The sequence below is a fragment of the Bos taurus genome, chromosome 4, assembly GCF_002263795.3.
Source record: "Bos taurus isolate L1 Dominette 01449 registration number 42190680 breed Hereford chromosome 4, ARS-UCD2.0, whole genome shotgun sequence".
Taxonomy (NCBI): domain Eukaryota; kingdom Metazoa; phylum Chordata; class Mammalia; order Artiodactyla; family Bovidae; genus Bos; species Bos taurus.
In genome coordinates, this window is record NC_037331.1 from 101239016 (window position 1) to 101261560 (window position 22545).

Sequence of the window (22545 nt, forward strand, 5' to 3'; positions counted from 1 at the left end):
CAGTATTAGCCATAGGACTAATGCATGACCAGTATGAAGCAGAAGACAGTGAAAAGGAAAGGGCTTTATTTAAAAAACTTGCCTTCTGCTCATTAAAATTAATCTAGGCATTATTGAATACTCACTAACTGTGGTATTGGAGAAGACTCTTGAGAGTCCCTTGGACTGCAAGGAGATCCAACCAGTCCATGCTAAAGGAGATCAGTCCTGAATATTTATTGGAAGGACTGATGCTGAAGCTGAAACTCCAATCCTTTGGTCACCTGATGCAGAGAACTGACTCATTTGAAAAGACCCTGATGCTGGGAAAGATTGAAGGTGGGAGGAGAAGGGGACAAAAGAGGATGAGATGGTTGGATGGCATCACTGACTCAATGGACGCAAGTTTGAGTAAACTCCGGGAGTTGGTGATGGACAGGGAGGCCTGGCATGCTGCGGTCCATGGGGTCGCAGAGTTGGACACAACTGAATGACTGAACTGAACTGATGGGTCAAGAATGTTTTTGTGAAACAGGTAAGAGTCTTATAATGTATAAACCTAAGTACTCCTTCTCAATGTGGTTTACTTGTATTATTTATTATTCTTAGTTGCTCAGTCATGTCCAACTCATTGCATCCCCATGGACTGGGGATCTTCCTAACTCAGGGATTGAACCTCAATCTCCTGCATTGTAGGCAGATTCTTTACTGTCTGAGCCACTAGGGAAGCCTCCTGGTATACTTATGTCTTTCTCTACTTTTGTTCAATTGAGGCAGATTAACTATTAAGGAGAGTGAAAAAGTTGGCTTAAAACTCAACATTCAGAAAACTAAGATCATAGCATCCAGTCCCATCACTTCATGGCAAATAGATGGGAAAACAGTGGCTGACTTTATTTTTCTGGGCTCCAAAATCACTGCAGATGGTAATTGCAGCCATGAAATTAAAAGACGCTTACTCCTTGGAAGGAAAGTTATGACTAACCTAGACAGCATATTAAAAAGCAGAGACATTACTTTGCCAACAAAGGTCTGTCTAGTCAAGGCTATGGTTTTTCCAGTGGTCATGTATGGATGTGAGAGTTGGACTATAAAGAAAGCTGAGCATCGAAGAATTGATGCTTTTGAACTGTGGTGTTGGAGAAGACTCTTGAGAGTCCCTTGGACTTCAAGGAAATCCAACCAGTCCATCCTAAAGGAGATCAGTCCAGGATGTTCATTGGAAGGACTGATGTTGAAGCTGAAACTCTAATACTTTGGCCACCTGATGTGAAGAGCTGACTCATTTGAAAAGACCCTGATGCTGGGAAAGATTGAGGGCGGGAGGAGAAGGGGACGATGGGATGAGATGGTTGGATGGCATCACCGACTCGATGGACATGGGTTTGGGTGGACTCCGGGAGTTGGTGATGGACAGGGAGGCCTGGTGTGCTGCAGTTCATGGGGTCACAAAGAGTCAGACACGACTGAGCGACTGAACTGAACTAAACTATTAAGGTGAGTAAATGAGAGGCAAAAAAGCCACAAAGGGGGCTCTTCAACTTCTCTGCCAAGATCTAGCCTGGGATTCAATGGTGCAGGTTGGAAAATCATCATCTCCATGGGTTCAAGCTATTTTCATATCAATCCCCTGAAATCTGCAGTATTATGACAGAGTGAATACAGTACAATCAAACAATCAACAATAGCCTGGGATCAAACAAATCTGTATAACTAACACACCCTATTGATTTTTTTCTTTTTAACACCAGCCTAGTAGCATCCATCCCTTACATTAGACTTAGTAGAATATGATGCTAAAACCGTATCAGCTAAGTCACAATAAAATAAAAGCCAGACTCCATACAACACATCATCTCTCCAGCATATAATCAATCATACTAGACAAAGAAGCAAGAAAATGTGATCCATGATGAAGAAAACACTTTTGAAATGACCACTAAATTGATTTAAGAGCAAACTGGACAGCATAAAAAAGAAAGGGTCTGTAAACGTGAAAACAGAACAACAGAAATTAGTTAATCTGAAAAACAAGAGATGAAATTGTTTTCCAGGATCTGTGAGACAACAACAAGCCATCTTTAGTACACATAAGAGAGTGGAAAAGGATGGAGCAGAAAACACATAGATGAAAATATTCCAAATCTATGGGAAAAAGTCAAACTCCAGTTCCGAAAAGATCAATGAACCTAAAAGAGGATAAATACAAAGAAAATCATGTGGAAGTTAGAATGATGCCCACCACAAGCACCACCAAGAAAAAGATGCCTGCATTCTAATGCCCAGAAACTATGAAAACTTACAAGCCAAAAGGGTCCTTTCTGTTACGATTAAACTAAGGATGTTGAGATAGGAGATTATTTTGGATTATCTGAGGAAGGGGCCCCCAGTGTCTTCACAAGGGTCCTTGCAAGCAAAGGAGGGAGGCACGAGAATCAGAGGACAAGACGTGAGTATAGAAGCAGAGGTCAGAGTGAGGCAGGGCCATAAGCCAGGGGATGCAGACCACCTCAACAAGTGGAAAAAGACAAGGAACTGGGTCCTTTCCAGAGTCTCTGGAAGAAACACAGCCCAACCGCCCACTTTAGACTTCTGACCTCCCAAACTCTATGAATAAATGTGTGTGATCTTAAGCCACTATCTGTGGTAATTTGTTTACAGCAGTGACAGAAAAGCTAAACAAACACAGAGAGGCTTAAACACAGAAGAAAAATCTAAAAATCAGAGAAAAAAGGTACATTACACACAAGGGAACAGTGATACAGATGGTAACTGGCTGTTCATCCCTAAAACACGGAGGTCAGAAGAAAGTGAAACCACATATTGAGTTTCAAAGCGACTGCCTTGGTGGTACAGTGGATAGGAATCTACCATCAATGCAGGGCACACGGGTTCAATCCCTGGTCTGGGAAGATCCCACATGCCGCGGAGCAACAGTCGTGTGCCAGTTACTGAGCCCGTGTGCCACAACTCCTGAGTCCATGTTGGGAGTCTGTGCTCCACAAGAGAAGCCACTGCAATGAGAAGCCCGCACACCACAACTAGAGCAGGTCCTCACAGCAATGAAGACCCAGCTCAGCCAAAAATAAACCAAGTACTAAAAAGAAAAAATAAAGTGCTGAAGCAAGCCAGAAAAGAAACTAGTCAATCCAGTATTCCGTATTCATACAAATATACTTCCCAAAAAATGAGGATAAAATAAAGACACTCCAGAAAAATTAAATATGAAATGATTTACTGCCAAGAGAACTGTCCTATAAGAAATGCTAAAGGAAATCGTTCAAACTCAAGCAAAATGATACTAGATGAAATCTGATCAACAGAAGTGACAAAAGCTGGAAATGGTGAATATGTGGGTACACATAACAGACTATGGACTGTTCTTTCATTTCTAAATTTCTTCAAAATAATAATAAAAGCAAAAATATTAATACTGAAATGTGGGGTTATATATATGTCCAAGGGTAGTACATTAAAAAAAAAAACTAGTACAAAATAAGGGAGATAAAAATGAAATTATAAGACTAAAAGGTCTGTAACATATTACTTTTATCAAGAATAAAGGAGGGGATTTTACAGACATTAAAATAAGAGAACATTGTGAACAACTTTATGCCAACAGACTTAATTTCTATGAAGTGGACAAATTCCTTGATAAATACAGTTTATCAACTGACTGAATAAGAAATAGAAAATGTGAGTAATTCTATATCTACTCTTGCCTCAAGAGAAGTCTCAAGCTCTGAGGATTAAATTCTATAAAATGCTTAAGGGAAAAAATAATACCGATCTTATACAAATCTTTCAAAAACCAGACATTTCCTATCTCAATTTATGGGTATAACCTTGATACCAAGATCCATAAAGGATATTAATAAGAAAATAAATTTATAGACTAGTATCTTTCATACACATAGTCACAAAAATGCTTAACAAAATACTAGTAAACTGAATCCAGCATACTAAAAAATGATAATACATCAAGTGAGGCTTATCTTGAAAATGCAAGATTAGTAATTCTTTAAAAAAAAATCAGTGGAATCTGTGATATAAAGAAAACAAAGGAGAAAATTAGGTCACTTCCAAAATACCAAAAAAGAGCATTTGATAAGGAGAAAATTAGGTCACTTCCAAAATACCAAAAAAGAGCATTTGATAAAATACATCATTCATTTGTGGTTTAAAAAGAAACTCTCAGAAAACTGTTCATAGAATCATAATTACTTAATTACATAAAGGGTTTTTCATATCTAATGAAACATTGAATGCTCCCTCCTACAATCAGGAAAAAGGCAAGCATGTTCATTTTTACCACTGTTACTCAATATATTGCCAGCTCATTCACTAAGGCAAGAAAAATAAAAGATGTGGGGTTTCAGATGGTCAAGAATCTGCCCACAATGTGGGAGACCCAGGTTTGATGCCTGGGTCAGGAAGACCCCCTGGAGAAGGAAATGGCAACCTACTCCAGCATTTTTGCCTGGAAATCCCATGGACAGAGGACCCTGGTGGACCCCTGTCCATGGTGTCACAATGAGTAAGGCACGACTGAGGAACTAACACCCCAAGGAAATAATAAAACTTGTCCCTATTTACAAACCACTCAATTAGGTCAGAAAAACCCAAGAATATATCAGAAACTACTAGAAGTAATGAGTGAATTTAGCAAAGTTGCAAGACAAATATCTACACCTGTGTACACATACATATCAGTTATTTCTATGTATTAGCAATAATGATTCGGAGAAGGCAATGGCACCCCACTCCAGTACTCTTGCCTAGAAAATCCCATGGACGGAGGAGCCTGGTGGGCTGCAGTCTATGGGGTCGCTACGAGTTGGACACGACTGAGCAACTTCACTTTCACTTTTCACTTTCATGCATTGGAGAAGGAAATGGCAACCCACTCCAGTGTTTTTGCCTGGAGAATCCCAGGGACGGCAGAGCCTGGTGGGCTGCTGTCTATGGGGTCGCACAGAGTCGGACACGACTGAAGCGACTTAGCAGCAGCAGCAGCAGCAATAATGATTACATGCGAAATTTAAAATAATACTACTTAAATAGTATAAAATACTCAGGAATGAATTTAACAAAAGGTATCCAAAGACCTGAACTGCACTGAAACTACAAAAGACTGCTAAGAGAAATTAAAGAACAACTGAAAAATAGAGAAATAGATCATGTTTCTAGATTGGAACACTCAATAAAGTTAATATGCCAATTTTTCCTAAATTTATCTATAGACTCAAAGCAATCCCAATTAAAATCAACACTTTTTTCTTGTAGATAGTAACTGATTCTAAAATCTGTATACAATCAAAAGATGTGTAATCACTAAAACACTCTTAGAAAAACAAAGTGAAAAGATTTATATTACCAGGTTGAAGACTTAAAAGAAATCTATAGCAATCAAAACAGTATGGAAGTGGCATAGGATCAACAAATCGATGAAACAAAATAGAGTTTAGAAAAAGACCCACATACAATCAAGGGGCAAAAGCTCTAAGGCAATTCTACAGAAAATAACGGAAATTCTACGCAAAGAAAAGAATCTATAGGCAATTCTATGGAAGGAAAGTCTGTTTCACAAATAGTGCTGGGAAAAAAACTGGATAAATATATATCTTAAAGACAGGAATCAGTTCAGTTCAGTCACTCAGTCGTGTCCGACTCTTTGCAACCCCATAAACTCCAGCACGCCAGGCCTCCCTGTCCATCACCAACTCTCGGAGTCCACTCAAACCCATGTCCACTGAGTCAGTGATGCCATCCAACCATCTCATCCTCTGTCGTCCCCTTCTCCTCCTGCCCTCAATCTTTCCCAGCATCAGGGTCTTTTCCAATGAGTCAGCTCTCCACATCAGGTAGCCGAAGTTTTGGAGTTTCAGCTTCAATATCAGTCCCTCCAATGAACACCCAGGACTGATCTCCTTTAGGATGGACTGGTTGGATCTCCTTGAAGTCCAAGGGACTCTCAAGAGTCTTCTCCAACACCACAGTTCAAAAGCATCAATTTTTCAGTGGGAATAAAATTCTTTTATTTCATCTCTCATGTTATTAAGAAACTTGCAAAGTTTTAGATAATTGTATTTTTTAAAATGAATTTTAAAGCTACTTTACAGAATATACAAGAATTTGAGCTGAATCATACACTTATACATAAAAGCTAAAACTGTAAATCTTCAAGAAGAAAACAAAGGAGAATATTTTCCCAACCTTTCCTGGAGTAGGCAAAGATTTCTTAAGGACACAAAAAGCTCTAACATGAAATATGCCTATCTCATAAAACTGAAATTTGTAAGAATGTTTAAACTTCTTCCCATCAAAAGAAACATTAAAAATTTAAAAATAAGCAGACTATATTTGCACTAAACATATGCCAAAAGACTTGTATATAAATGGTACCTGCAATTCACAGATTCAATGTGATCCCTATCAAATTACCAATGGCATTTTTCATAGAACTAGAACAAAAAATGTCACAATTCATATGGAAACACAAAAGACCCCAAATGGCCAAAGCAGTCTTAAGAAACAAGAATGAAGCTGGAGGAATCAACCTTCCAGACTTCAGATTATACAAAGCCATAGTCACCAAGCTGTATGGTACTGGCACAAAAACAGAAATATAGACCAATGGAACAAGACAGAAAGCCCAGAAATAAACCCATGCACCTATGGGTACCTTATTTTTGACAAAGGAGGCAAGAATATACAGTGGAGCAAAGACAGCCTCAACAAATGGTGCTGGGAAAACTGAACAGCTGCATGTAAAAAAGTGGTATTAGAACACTTCGTAACACCATACACAAAGATAAGCTCAAAATAAACTCAAAATTTTCCTCAAAATTTCTTAGAGGAAAACATAGGCAGAACACTTGATGACATAAATCAAAGCAAGATCCTCTATGACCCATCTCCTAGAGGAGTGGAAATAAAAACAAAAGTAAACAAGTGGGACCTGATTAAACTTAAAAGCTTTTGCACAGCAAAGGAAACTATGAACAAGGTGAAAAGACAACCCACAGAATGGGAGAAAATAAGAGCAAATGAAACAACTGACAAAGGATTAATTTCCAAAATATATGAGCAGCTCATACAATTCAATACCAGAAAAACAACCCAATCAAAAAGTGGGGAAAAGACCTAAACAGACATTTCTCCAAAGAAGACATACAGATGGCTAACAAACACATGAAAAGATGCTCAACATCGCTCATTATTAATGTAAATCAAAACTACAATGAGATATCACCTCGCACTGGTCAGAATGCCCATCATCAAAAAGTCTACAAACAATAAATGCTGCAGAAGGTGTGGAGAAAACGGAACGCTCTTGCACTGTCGGTAGGAATGTAAATTGATACAGCCACTATGGAAGACAGTACGGGGATTCCTTAGGAATAAAACCACCATATGATCCAGCAATCCCACTCCTAGGCATATATCCTGAGGAAACCAAAATTGAAAAAGACACATGTATCTCATTGTTCATTGAAGCGCTGTTTACAACAGCTAGAACATGGAAGCAACCTAGATGTTCATCAACAGATGAATGGATAAAGAAGTTGTGGTACATATACACAATGGAATATTACTCGGCCACAAAAAGGAATGACTTGAGTCAGTTCTAATGAGGTGGATGAACCTAGAACCTATTATACAGAGTGAAGTAAGTCAGAAAGAGAAAGATAAATATACTCTAACACACATACACGGAATCTAGAAAAATGGTACTGAAGAATTACTTACAAGGCAGCAATGGAGAAACATACACAGAGAACAGACTTATAAGGGGAGGAGAGGGTGAGATGAATGGAAAGAGTAGCATAGAAACATTACCATATGTAAAATAGATAGCCAACTGGAATTTTCTATATGGCTCAGGAAACTCAAACAGGGGCTGCGTATCAACCTAGAGGGGTGGGATGGGGAGGGAGATGGGATGGAGGTTCAAAGGGGAGGGGATATATGTATACTTAGGGTTGATTCAAGATGAGATTTGACAGAAAACAACAAAATTCTGTAAAGCAATTATCCTTCAATAAAAAGTAAATTAAAAAAATAAACTGGAGCCTATTATACAGAGTGAAGTAAGCCAGAAAGAAAAACACCAATACAGTATACTAACGCATATATATGGAATTTAGAAAGATGCTAACAACAACCCTGTGTACAAGACAGCAAAAGAGACACTGATGTATAGATCAGTCTTATGGACTCTGTGGGAGAGGGAGAGGGTGGGAAGATTTGGGAGAATGGTATTGAAACATGTATAATATCATGTATGAAACGAGTTGCCAGTCCAGGTTCAATGCATGATACTAGATGCTTGGGGCTAGTGCACTGGGACGACCCAGAGGGATGGTATGGGGAGGGAGGAGGGAGGAGGGTTCAGGATGGGGAACACATGTATACCTGTGGCAGATTCATTTTGATATTTGGCAAAACTAATACAATTTGTAAAGTTTAAAAATAAAATAAAATAATAATAATAAAATAAATAGTCCCTGTAATTCAACAATAAAAAATAAACATGCCCATCAAAATATGCAAAAAACAGACTTTTTAAAACACCAAAAAGACATAAAAGGTAACAATAAAGATAACATGTCTTACTCTCATTTTTTGTTGGACATAATTGACTATATAAAACATACATAATTTTTTTCTTTCTGGGATGTAATTTTATCCTCTCATTCTGCTTCACCAAGTAATATTATAATAGCTTTTTGTCTCTAACCATGAACACATTTCAGCACCTGTTGGGTATTAAATTCCTATCACTTCTCATCAGGTATTCTTATACATTGCTGTTAGGCAAGTAAACAGTTTAAAATTTCTAGAAAGTAGCTTTATAATTTGTATTAAGAGGCTTTAAATGTTTATGCCATTGGATCAGTAATTTCTCTCCTGGGGATATGGCATAAGAAGATGATTTAAAATGTAAAATGAGATTTATGAACATCATGTTAATTACAGGAGTTTTTAAAACCACCAAACATCCAGAAACCTAAAAGTTCCATAAAGGAAGCATTTCATGATGAAATAATTATTATATAAATTGAGAAATATTTACAGAATGAAAGAGTAGGATTTTACTTATGATTCCATATATACTTAAAAACATGGAAATAAGGCAACTGAAAGGAAATACTTCAAAATATGAATACAGTTCATTATGCATCATGTAATTATGACAAATATTTTTACTTTTAACTCTTATACTTACAAATGTTACCAAAATAAATGTTAATATTACCTTTTTCTTAAAAAAAAAATATCTGGTATGTGTATAACTTCAACCTTGGGAATTTCTCTTTGTAACCTTTCTTACCTTTTGCTTTTCTAATTCATAAATACAAAAGAGCCTACATATTTTAATTTTGATTAACAAAAAGAGGGCTGTCTATGCTTTCTTTAAAGTTCAGGAGACTGAAATCTTCGGATTGCATACCATGTAGCAAATTAGGCTCCCAATTGCTCAATCTGAATAATGCTTTGAACTGTCTTGAAAAGTTTAAGATTACTTACAAACAGACTCAACATGAAAGAACCTTCACAGCTATAATGGCAGAAAGTTGTGACAGAAATAAATAAATGTTACAATGTCTGAATACAGTCTGTTCAGTTCAGTTGCTCAGCTGTGTCTGACTCTTTGTGACCCCATGGACTGCAGCACACCAGGCTTCACCATCTATCACCAACTCCCAGAGATTACTCAAACTCATGTCCATCAACTCGGTGATGCCATCCAACCCTCTCATCCTCTGTCGTCCCCTTCTCCTCACGTCTTCAATCTTTCCCAGCATCAGGGTCTTTTCAAATGAGTTATTTCTTTGCATCAGGTGGCCAAAGTATTGGAGTTTCAGCTTCAGCATCAGTCCTTTCAATGAATATTCAGGACTGATTTTCTTTAGGATGGACTGGTTGGAGCTCCTTGAAGTCCAAGGCACCCTCAAGAGTCTTCTCCAACACCACAGTTCAAAAGCGTCAATTCTTCGGCGCTCAGCTTTCTTTATAGTCCAAATCTCATATCTATACGTGACTACTGGAAAAACCATAGCTTTGACTAGGCAGACTTTTGTTGGCAAAGTAATGTCTTTGCTTTTTAATATGCTGTCTAGGTTGGTTATAACTTTTCTTCCAAGAAGCAAGCGTCTTTTAATTTCATGGCTGCATTCACCAACTGCAGTGATTTTGAAATGAAGTGAAATCGCTCAGTCATGTCCGACTCTTTGCGATCCCGTGGACTGTAGCCCACCAGGCTCCTCTGTCCATGGGATTCTCCAGGCAAGAATACTGGAGTGGGTTGCCATTTCCTTCTCCAGGGGATCTTCCCAACCCAGGGATTGAACCCAGGTCTCCTGCATTGCAGGCAGACGCTTTATCCTCTGAGCCACCAGTGAAGCCCTTGGAGCCCCCCAAAATAGTCTATCACTGTTTCCATTGTTTCTCTATCTATTTGCCATGAAGTGATGGGACTGGAAGCCATGATCTTAGTTTTCTGAATGTTGAGTTTTAAGCCAACTTTTTCACTCTCCTCTTTCCCTTTCATCAAGAAGCTCTTTCATTCTTCTTCCATTTCTGCCTTAACAGCAGTGTCATCTGCATATCTGAGGTTACTGATATTTCTCCCAGCAATCTTAATTCCAGTTTGTGTTTCATCCACCCTGATATTTCACATGATGTACTCTGCACATAAGTTAAATAAGCAGGGTGACAATGTACAGCCTTGACATACTCCTCTTCCTCTTTGGAACCAGTCTGTTGTTCCATGTCTAGTTCTAACTGTTGCTTCCTCACCTGCATACAGATTTCTCAGGAAGAAGGTCAGGTGGTCTGGCATTCCCATCTCTTGAAGAATTTTTCACAGTTTGTTGTGATCCACACAGTCAAAGACTTTTTGGCACAGTCAATAAACCAGAAGTATATGTTTTTCTGGAACTCTCTTGCTTTTTCAATGATCCAGCACATGTTCGCAATTTGATCTCTGGTTCCTCTGACTTTTCTAAATCTACCTTGAATGTCTGGAAGTTCACAGTGCATGTATTGCTGAAGCCTGGCTTCAACAGAGAATTTTGGTCATTACTTTGCTAGTATGTGAGATGAGTGCAATTGTGCAATAGTTTGAGCATTCTTTGGCATTGCCTTTCTTTGGGATTGGAATGAAAACTGACCTTTTCCAGTCCTGTGGCCACTGCTGAGTTTTTCTAATTTGCTGGCATATTGAGTGTAGCACTTTCACAGCATGAGCTTTTAGGATTTGAAATAGCTCAACTGGAATTCCATCACCTCCACTAGCTTTGTTGGTAGTGATGCTTCCTAAGGCCCACTTGACTTCGCATTCCAGGATGTATGGCTCTAAGTGAGTGATCACACCATCGTGATTATCTGGGTCATGAAGATCTTTTTTGTATAGTTCTTCTGTGTATTCTTGCCACCTCTTCTTAATCTCTTCTGCTTCTGTTAGGTCCATACCATTTCTATCCTTTATTGTGCCCATCTTAGCATGAAATGTTCCCTTGGTATCTCTAATTTTCTTGAAGAGATCTCTAGTCGTTCCCATTCTATTGTTTTCCTCTGTTTCTTTGCACTGATCACTGAGGAAAGCTTTATCTCTCCTTGCTATTCTTTGGAACTCTGCATTCAAATGGGTATATCTTTCCTTTTCTCCTTTGCCTTTCGCTTTTCTTCTTCTTACAGCTATTTGTAAGGCCTCCTCAGACAACCATTTTGCCTTTTTGCATTTCTTTTTATTGGGGATGGTCTTGATCCCTGCCTCCTGTACAATGTCACAAACCCCCATCCATAGTTCTTCAGGCACTCTGTCTATCAGATCTAATCCCTTGAATCTATTTGGCATTAGTACTGTATAATAGTAAGGGATTTGATTTAGGTCATACCTGAATTGTCTAGTGGTTTTCCCTAGTTTAAGTCTGAATTGTCTAGTGGTTTTCTCCAGTTTAAGTCTGAATTTGGCAATAAGGAGTTCATGATCTGAGCCACAGTCAGCTCCCAGCCTTATTTTTGCTGATTGTATAGAGCTTCTCCATCTAGAAATAAATACACTTTACAATGTCTGATTATGGTCTGAATGAAATCCAAAAAGGTAACTGGGTTACCAAGCACCCATGAAGAATCATCTTAATTAATAGGAATGCAATTCAACCAGTAAAATGAACTGAATACTTCTGTCTTGAAATGTTCAATTATAAGATAAATAGTCTAAAAGAAATAATCTTTTCTCCCATTCTAGTAATTCTATTTCAGATTTCTCTTAAAGGATCACTCTGAATATTTTATATACACAAAAACAGACATACTTTTACTCAAATAACTACACTGTTCTCTTTATATAATCACCTTACACAGATGTGTGTTTTCAAATAATTTACATTCTCAGAAATGTAATCCATATAATATTGATTACACATGTGATCAATATAATATTGATTACACATGTGATCAATATAATATTGATTACACGTGTAATCAATATAATTTCAAGGAACGTGAAATTTAAGGACTGAAAATAAAGCACTTTAATTATTGAATAAAAAAAAATACACGGTGTCTGCCCGATGGATAAGTACGTAAGTGTTAGTCCCTCAGTTGTGTCTGACTCTTTGTGACCCCATGGACTGTAGCCCTCCAGGCTCCTCTGTCCATGAGATTCTCTGGGCAAGAACACTGGAGTGAATTGCCAGTCCCTTCCCCAAGGGATCTTCCCAACCCAGTGATTGAACCCAGGTCTCCTGCTAAAGAATTGCAGGCAGATTCTTTACCATCTGAGCCACCAGGGAAGCCCATGTTATATGGATAGTAACAACAACAACAATTTGATACTCATACACATCAATAGTAAGTTGTATATGAGTTTTGAGTTGTTGTTTTTGTTGCTCAGTGGCTAAGTCGTATCTGACTCTTTGCAACCCCATGGACTACTGCACGCCAGGCTTCCCTGTCCTTCACTATCTCCTGGAGTTTGCTCAAACTCGTGTCTCTGAGTTGGTGATGCCACCTAACCATCTCATCCTCTGCCACCCCCTTCTCCTCCTATCCTCAATCTTTCTCAGCATCAGGATCTTTTCCAATGAATTGACTCTTCACATCAGGTGGCCAAAGTATTGGAGCTCAAGTAACGTTATTTAAATTACATGGGATGTTCAAAACTGTGCAGTTTAATCTACATTTAATAATTTTACAATTTCATGTTCTCTACACCAACTCCTATCTATTCTTTTTCTCCTTTACCTACTCATGACAGGATGGGAGAGATAGATAGAAAGATAAATAAAGATAAAGATAGAATATTAAACACTCTCTCCCAACCTAGTGAGTTCTCTGCACATTTGTATATCTTCTTAGATGTCTCACAGGGATTTCAATTTTGACTTACATGAAACAGAGTTCATTTTTGACACTTTTATCCTTCTTTTATATTTTCTTTCTCATATAATATTGTCACCTTTAATGACCTATGCTGGCCACCCACCCCTTTCTCACCCTCAAGATAAGTTCCTATCCATTCATCAACTCCTTCTGTCTTCATCATCACTTTCTTTACTCAGGCTTTCAGATACTCTCATCTCTTCACCTGGACTTTGGTACCAACATCCTGATTTTTCCATCTGTCCCCAGAAGTGTAGATTCTCATCACTTTCACACTGAAATCCAGATAACTTTTCTGAGCAACTAATCCAATCCTGTCTCATGCCATCAGTTGCAAACTCCCCATAACAGTTAAAACAACAAATTAAAAAAATATATATCTAACTCTTTCTGCCCTTCATTCACCATCTGCATCACCACTGGTTTCCATGTTCTCTTAAACTGATGCCTCTATGAGAGTGGCCACTTGGCAATCTCACCCAAAAAGACTCCAATCTGTAAACATGGTTCTTTCTATCCTCATTCCACATCCCTTTCCCCCAGAATTTATTACCTCAGTCTGTGATTGCTCGTTTCCTTCCTCACCTCCCTCCCAACACTGGACTGTGGGCACCCTGAGAACCCTGCTTTTCTATTGGTTCATTTTGTACCTGTTTTATCTAGCAAGTGTCACTTACGGGTTCAATAAGTATTTGTGATTTCAACAACTATTCAATAAATATTTATGAGTGACACTAAACGAATGAAAGCAGCGGGATATTTTAAATAAATATTGCCTAGCATTTACAAAATCCCTATTAATTAGAGACCAATCCATACCATATTTCCCCAGTGCTGCATGGCCTTTAATGACCAACCTCAGAAGTTACATAGCATCGATTCCACTGTACTCTATTCGCCAAGTATTTGTAAGCCCACGTAGAGTCAAGGGGAGGTTATACAGACTTCAACCCTTGATGGGAGAAATCCCCCAAATCTGATGCCAGTTTAAACCCACAGTCACCGAAGGACACTAATGAACTAAATTACTTTGAAAATATATGAATAAAAGACTTGCTTGTCCTGCTTCTCTGAAACAAACTGTATAACTAAGTAATCAAAGAGTGTGTGCTCAGTCATCTCTAGCTCTTGTGACCCCATGAACTGGAGACTGCTAGACTCTTCTGTCCATGGAATTTTCCAGGCAAGAATACTGGAGCAGGTTGCCCTTTCCTACTCCAGGGGATCTTCCCGACCCAAGGATCGAACTCACATTTCTTGTGTCTCCTTTATTAGCAGGAGGATTCTTTACCACTCTGCCACCTGGGAAACCCCAAAAGTTGGGGCACATGGCTTAGCTGTTGGGAGGCATGTGAGATCGTCCCAGATTAGGGATCAAATCTGTGTCTCCTGCACTGACAGGCAGATTCTTAACCACTGAGCCACCAGGGAAGCCCCAACCAAGCAGCAGGTGTAGGAAAAACTTCTCCTTATAGAAACACCCCAGTTAACAAATGAAGAAGAGAGTCAGAATATCACTGCTGTGCTATTCCTGATGATTCCTAGATCCTAACATTGATCATCAAAGACAGAGAGAGAGAGAGAGAGAGAGAACCAGACATTACATATGCTCCTTTGGAAGAATAAAACCCTGCTTACAAAAGAGATTTGGAGAAATATGTGTCTGATGAATCTATATCCAACTATCAACTTAGCAAAAACAAGTAAAAGAGAAGAGCACATTATTGAGACTCTGTGGACATTTTCAGCACAGTTCAGACTCAGGGAAACTTCACAGGACAAACAGCCTGGTCTTGTTAATAGATAAATGAAAAAAAAGAAAAGAGAGAGATGGGTGCTACAAAGACTTAAGAGTCATAACAACTAATCACCATGAATGTACTTTATTTGAATCCTGATGCAAATGAACAGAGCAAGAGAAAACAGATGACATCTGCAAGACAATTAGAAATTGAGCACTGAGTAGATATTTAGTAATATTAAGATGCTATTGTTTTTGAGATGGTATGATTGTATCCATTAAAGGAAGTCTTATTTTTTAAAAAACATATTCAGAGATATTTATGGGTAAAATTATATAATATCTTAGATTTAGTTCAAAATAATGTGAGAGAGGAGACCATAGTTGGAGACAGAAATAAGATTGCACATGAATTGATAATAGGTTAAGCGACACCTGCCAATGCAGGAGACATAAGAGACATGGGTTCAATCCCTGGGTTGGGAAGAGACCCTGGTGAAGGGCACGGCAACCCACTCCAGTATTCTTGCCTGGAGAATCCCATGGGCAGAGGAGCCTGGAGGGCTACAGTCCATATGGTTGCAGAGTCGGACCCAGCTGAAGCGACTTTCCACACACGCATGCATGAGACTTGGTGATAGTGAATGAGAGTTCAATATGCTGTCAGTTTCTCCAGTGAACTTTCCCCATAACAAATATTTATTTTGCACACACACTTTACTGATGCCCCAAAGTCAAAACTTCTAGGTAAATTCTCTAGTGCACTTTGTGATATCACCCCTGCCTGCCTCTCCAGGACCATCTGCATCACTTTCTCTCTTCACCTCTTTATAAGCTACATAAAACTGACTGTAGTCTGCACAGAAGACTATGCTCTCTCAGACTACCAAGTGTCTGTACATTTCCCTTTTTCAAGACTGCCAAGTCCCATCCTTCTTCACCTGGCAAAATTCATTCATCTGTCACATTTCTTATTGCCAATTACAAGTCTCAGGTTCTCTGCAGTGGACCGGCGATACACTAGACTGATGGATACCAGTCAGCTGCCATTCCCACCCGACACTCCACCCCTTCCCTGCCCTGTGAAACTGATCCAGTTAGACTGTGTAGTGGCTGGAGAGCAAGAACTGTACTGATGTCTCTGGCTCCCTCCCTGACAGGCTGGCACAGGATGACTGCTTTCACTTAGCAAACACTATGCCTACCAGGTGGTCCTTCCTATGTCCTTCTTTTTCTGGTACAGCTGACTGCTTCCTTGCCTTTGCATCTTCAGCTCAGGAATACCACCGTCCATCGTCACTTCTCATAAACCTAGGGCACTACTTGTAAGAGTCCATCCATTGAATTCTCCTCTAATTACCCAGTTTCACTCTGCCTTCCCCTTCTTGTTCAGACTTTCATTATATAACTGTAAGCAGAAACAACCCAAACCAAAGAAAGACTTCTAAACAGAATCTAACACAGATATAGACTGAAAAGTTACATAAGAGGAAGAGGTAAAGCACATTGGAGATGGGCAGCATATGCAATGGTCCTATGGTACAAAGAAGCAAAGGATGTCCAGTTGACTTGAGAGGCAACAAGCTAGAAAGCACAGAGGGCAGTGGTAAAGGATGGAGATTTGGAAAGGAACTCAATTTTGCAGTAAAGATTTAGTTTGTGATCTTGAGAGCAATGGGAAAGTGTCTCATATTCTCCCTGCCCTTGCAGGCCTAGGTAAGGGATCATCTTCTTTTAGCCATTCCTTGACAGTCTTCTACAGCACAGCCAGGACTAGGAAACTCTCATGGCAAAAAAAATTCAATACATGTTCACTGGATTCGTGAATAAATGAATGAGCAAAATAACACACGACCAGGTTTGTGACTTTCTCGGGCACCTCCAAACATTCTTCCTTGTACATACCCTAACTGGACTTATTCTTATTTGGTCTTGGCTGAGTCTTTATCTATAATTAACATAAAGACTTTGGAAAGAAAGAGTTACATATGAGCTATGTATGATCTTGAAAATTAGATCATTCCCAGACCAATCTTTTACACTTAATGACCATTTCATTCTAGACACATCAAATGTAATGAGCAACATCACCATCTCAGGAGATGGACATTCTTTTCAATAATCACAAGAGTTTATTCTGTTAAATCTCACCAATTCAAGGTGATGGAGGAAAAGTCACTTGAAATCCATGAGATGGATGAAAGAGAGAGTTGTTTTAGGTTGTTTAGAACAAGAAATACAACTTTCTAGCCTTGGGTTATAACAGCACGAACTAAGTGCTAAGAAGCTTTATTTTCATTTGCTTTACAAACTGATGGTATGGCTGATCTATATCTGATAAAATGATATGCAAAATTTTCAATTAGTTTCTTTATCATTCAATAATAAGTTAAAACACGAGGCTAAAACCTGCTTGCGACTGACCTTATTCTATACACTTACATGTCTAATGCCAGGAACCAAAATTAAAATGCAAAGTGATCTCAAAACTGGTAAGTGAATATTCATTAATGTCGTGAGAAGTCATTCTATATTCAGATATTCTATGATAATGTAGATGCCCATTTTATGCTTAAGTGGGTAAAATGGAGATGAATGCAAATAACCATGTTCTTTTTTATCTAAACTTGAGTCCTCCATGAACCAACAAAGTATCAAATGGCAAGATTTCTACATCAATGTTGGGATATGTTTGTGGCATAATGGTATGTAATTAACATACAAACTTTACATTTCATTCTGATAGAAAATATCAGGAAAACTAACATAATATTCATTTACCTTTGAAGTTCAAACAAATACGCATCAACTTTTTTTAGTGACACAAAGAATGACTTTTTGCTTTTGGCTTCCCCTAGCAACTCTACATTGCATACAGCTTATAAGTTGATAAGCCAGGAGACAACATTATACCAAAATCTTGTAAAATGAATAAACTCTCATTGTGACTAAAACACAGTTTACTTCAATAAAACAGATGTATTGCTCACCAAAGATGCCATGGTGAACCCAATGACTTCAATATAACCATCATCATGACGCTGAGGTTCAAAGTCATGGTGATCTCCTGGGTTCCCCCAGGGCATTGTGCCAGCACAATATCTGCAAGAGAAGAGTAAAATTAGAATTAGAGTTTGTGCCAGTCTTCTCGTGATCATCATCAGGTAATAATTTATAGTTTGATCTGATGTTGATTTCACAAAAGAATGGCTTTCTACTCTTGGTTCATGTCTCCCAACAGAAAAGAAAATGGGTTTATCCCCTTCCCCTCCAAGTATCAATTTATGAAAATGGGTCAAAATTTGACAACAAAAGCACCCCATGGTGTCCAATTTTCTACTAATTGTCAACTTTTTATTTTTAAATTTTTATTGGAGTATAGTTGTTTTACAATGTAGTGTTAGTTTCTACTGCACAGCAAAGAGAATCAGCTATAGTATATATCCATCCCCTCTTTTTTCCCTTTGGAGTTCAAAGAGATCAAACCAGTCAATCCTAAGGAAAATCGATCCTGAATACTCATTAAAAGGACTGATGCTGAAGCTCCAATACTTGGGCCACCTGATGGGAAGAGTCGACTCATTAGAAAAGACCCTGATGCTGGGAAAGATTGAAGGCAGGAGGAGAAGGGGACCACAGAGGACGAGATGGTTGGATGGCATCACTGAGTCAATGGACATGAGTTTGAGCAAGCTCTGGCAGATGGTGAAGGACAGCGAAGCCTGTGTGCTGCAGTCCATGGGGTCACAAAGAGTCAGACACAACTGAGTGATGAACAACAACAGCAATCCCCTCTTTTTCAGACTTTCTTCCCATTTAGGTTACCACAGAGCTTTAAGTAGAGTCCCCTGTGGTGTACGGTAGATTCTCATTAGTTATCTATTTTATACATAGTATCAATAGTGTGTGTGTGTGTGTGTGTGTGTGTGTGTGTGTTTCTTACCCTATAATTCACACAGGCCTACTTTCTATGACATCCCATGAGTTATCAATAGGTGGTGTCAGAATTTGGTCTTGGAGGGAGACATATACATGCCAGTAAGAGAGGAAGAGAGACTCGAGCTGGGTAAGCATCAGCAGTAAATACATAATTAAGACAATGAGTACCCCAGGATGGGGGAACAGTAACTGAAGACAGAGGAGTAAAAAAAGGATGAGACAAAGATGTGAGATCAGAAAGGGAAGGGGAAGTCAGGGACACTGAAAAGTAGAATAAACAAAGTCCAGAGGGGATATGGGAAGGAGCAAGAAGAGGAATAAGGAGAAGAAAAGAAAATTAAAGCAAGCTAACGAACAATGTTTCCTGAGAATCTAGGTCCCCTACTTCACCGACGAAGATGAAAATACTTCTGGAATAGGTTGTAAGGGGCTAAACTGAGCATGGCCAGAAGTCACCAGGAGACTATGCTTTCCCAGACATAGATTTACATACACTTCTCATTTCAACCAAATTCAGTCTAAATAGAACTTACTTGTGGATTTTTGTGTCTGAGTTGTCTGGTTTGCAAATAACAAAGAGTCAGGGATCCATCCCTTTCAAATCTTGGCTTGGGAGCCTAGAATCTGAATTTAAGCCCACTGAGAAATGTGCTTATTTTGAGACTAGTTAATCTTAAATACCCTTTCTCCTGAGGTATATAATAGCACCAAAGAAAGCTGACCTTCTGGCTAGAAAATGCTGCTCTAATTGATCCTATTTTTCAAAGCAATCATCTGGCAACGATTTTGAATGAATTCCATGCTGAAATCAGGCTGGAAGGTTTCCTAATAGCTTTTGGGAAACTAAGAACACGTATTTATGCAAGCCCATCATTCCTGGGGAGGGTGACAGGGTGGAGGGGTCCGTAATTGGGAATTACATTAAAATGTCTCAGTCCAGAGGGCTGCCTGGGCTTCTTAAGCATGGGTAAGTATACACCATGCATGCTATACCACATACATGAAAAAATACCACAGAGAACATTAAACAAAGCAAGTAGGAGAGAAAATGATCAGGCCTGGAGACTCTTAACAAGTCATTAAAGTAACTATTTTTCACCGCTTGTACCTGGAAATTTTCCATCATGAAAGCAGAGGACCTTAGGTCAAACAGAGTTCACATCAAACCAAGGAAGACAATAAGAACAGGGCTTACCTGGGTATATTTAAAAATACTATACACTGGAACTTCAGTTCCTGGATCTTTGGGGTAAGATCGGTCCCATCACACTGCAACAATCAAAGCAGAAAAAGCAAGGGTTTTGAAGCAGGTGCAAGTCTACGAGCCAACGTAGCCGACAAGAACAGGTACCAAAGTCTCACCCTTGTCTTTGTCTGTTGCTGGCGTCGATGGCCATTACTGTGACTGAAAATTTATTCTAACTTTCCTGGCTCCAGAGTTCAGGGCTTGGTTTTGCTTTGACTTCATGTAAAAACAAAGCTGCCATTTGACCAAAATGTTTTTCTCTGGTCTCACAATCCAAGGAACTCTCATTATTCTTAACGTTGGACTGTGATTAGATACTTAGGCTTGTAGTATCAACATTAAAAGATTTAGGTAGGTAAGTAGGTTTAGTCGCTAAGTCGTGTCTGACTTTTGCGACCCTATGGACTGTAGCCCACTAGGCTCCTCTGTCCATGGGATTTCCCAGGCAAGAATACTGAAGTGGGTTGCCATTTTCTTCTCCAGGAGATATCTTCCTAACCCAGGGATCGAACCTGGGTCTCCTGCACTGCAGGCAGACTCTTTACCAACTGAGCCACCAGGGATTGCAAGATATTGAATATAGTTCCCTGTGCTATGCAGTAAATCCTTAAAAGATTTATGAACACTTAACAAAAGGACAAAGCCTCAAGGTGAGGCCATAATAATCTCTACCACCATCATCTGATTCAAAAATAGTCATGCATATGACCATTTATTTTCCTTGCTTTTTGAGATAATTTGTCTTTTGAAAATGTTCAATGTAATATTTTGAAAGAAGTTTGAAAGGAATATATCCTGCATGTTTTTTTTTCTATCTATTATAAATTAGCATTATCTCCATTAGTGATTTACTCATCAGTGTAATCTCTTATAGACTGCGACTGGTCTTCTGAGATGAACCATTTCATTGGTTCTGGATGTGACTTTGGGTTTCAAGGGCCTCAGATTGGCTTGGCCTCAATACCTTTGTGTGTGGTTTCCCTGATCCACTTGGGGCTTCCCTGGTGGCTCAGATGGTAAAGAATCTGCCTGCAATGCAGGAGACCTGGGTTCAAGCCCTGGGTCAGAAAGATCCTCTGGAGAGGGGAATGGCTACCCACTCCAGTATTCTTTCCTGGCGATCTCCATGGACAGAGCCGCCTGGCGGGCTACAGTCCATGGGTCGTAGAGTCAGACATGACTGAGCAACCAGCACTTTCACTTTGCCTGACTGGTTAGTGCTTTCCTCAAGAGCATCCTCTGACTGCTCAAGGAAGAAGCTTTTCGTTTCCCTTTCTCATTTCCCACTGGTGACAAACGTCAAAAGAGGAGCACTCTGGCCAGGACTCTAGGCCTCTTGATGTCAAAGGTATAAAGCCTGCTTTTTATCTGCTCTCCTCACACCCTCATCACAGAATGTACCCCACCCCCACCCCCCGTCTTCTCCTTGGGAGACAGGGTTAAAGCATTCCCAGGATCCTTGCAAATTTCTGAAGTTTTCTTCAGAGGGACTTGCAATCCAGGTTACGATGACTCTGCTAGCCATCAAGGTTGTTTCATTCTCCTCCTCCCAGCTGATCTTAACACAGACTAGTTTTCATGAACATTCTCAAAAACTCTTTCTGGGAAATCTTATAATCCTAAATAAGCAAAGTATTCTCAAATGTTATTTAGATTGGAATGAAGTTCTAGACATTGATCGAAGGTGTTTTCACACTTTCAAAATCTTAAACACACATAAGGTCTCCCAATTTAAGGACTTGAGTTGATAGATGGCTCTACCAGTGAAGAAAAAATGTAGATGTCTTAAATGATCAAAACTGAGTGTTGTAAGCAACTAAAACTTTCAAAAAAAAAACAACATAGCATGTGATATCTTAATAGTATGCAAAGCAGCTCTGTTGCATTACAGCAAAAATCCTATACTTATATATTACTTTATTTAGAACAGAATTATTTTTTTTTAATTTTCTACTTTTTCCACCTGAAAAAAATAGTGATTCTAGAAACTCAGCAAATTCTATGAAGATGCACGCCTCATAATATTTTACAAAATTTTCCTATATATTATTGCATTTAAACTTCACAACTCTTTAGGACTGCAGTTTTCAACTTTCTCCCTACTTCAAACACACAAAGGAAAATATTTCCAAACAAAAAAATCTTCCTGTGTACAAGCTCCCATGTGGATTAATCGAAACAAGAACACATGTGCAGTAGAACAAAAGAAGGATGTATGCAGGTTTTTGTTACTATCCTCTGGGTG

General features: G+C 39.0%; 1 protein-coding gene across 2 annotated transcripts in view; it reads right to left on the bottom strand.

Moving 5' to 3' along the window:
* The window catches only part of DGKI (diacylglycerol kinase iota), a 514234-nt gene that overhangs the window by 185043 nt on the left and 306646 nt on the right, over positions 1 to 22545 (bottom strand). For both annotated transcript variants that reach the window (XM_010804593.4, XM_024991169.2), the window contains exons 18-19: positions 20250 to 20323; positions 18106 to 18217 (exon numbers count right to left, since the gene is read on the bottom strand). In XM_010804593.4, coding sequence (XP_010802895.2) covers positions 18106 to 18217; positions 20250 to 20323 — 186 coding nt within the window. The remainder of the gene's footprint in view (positions 1 to 18105; positions 18218 to 20249; positions 20324 to 22545) is intronic.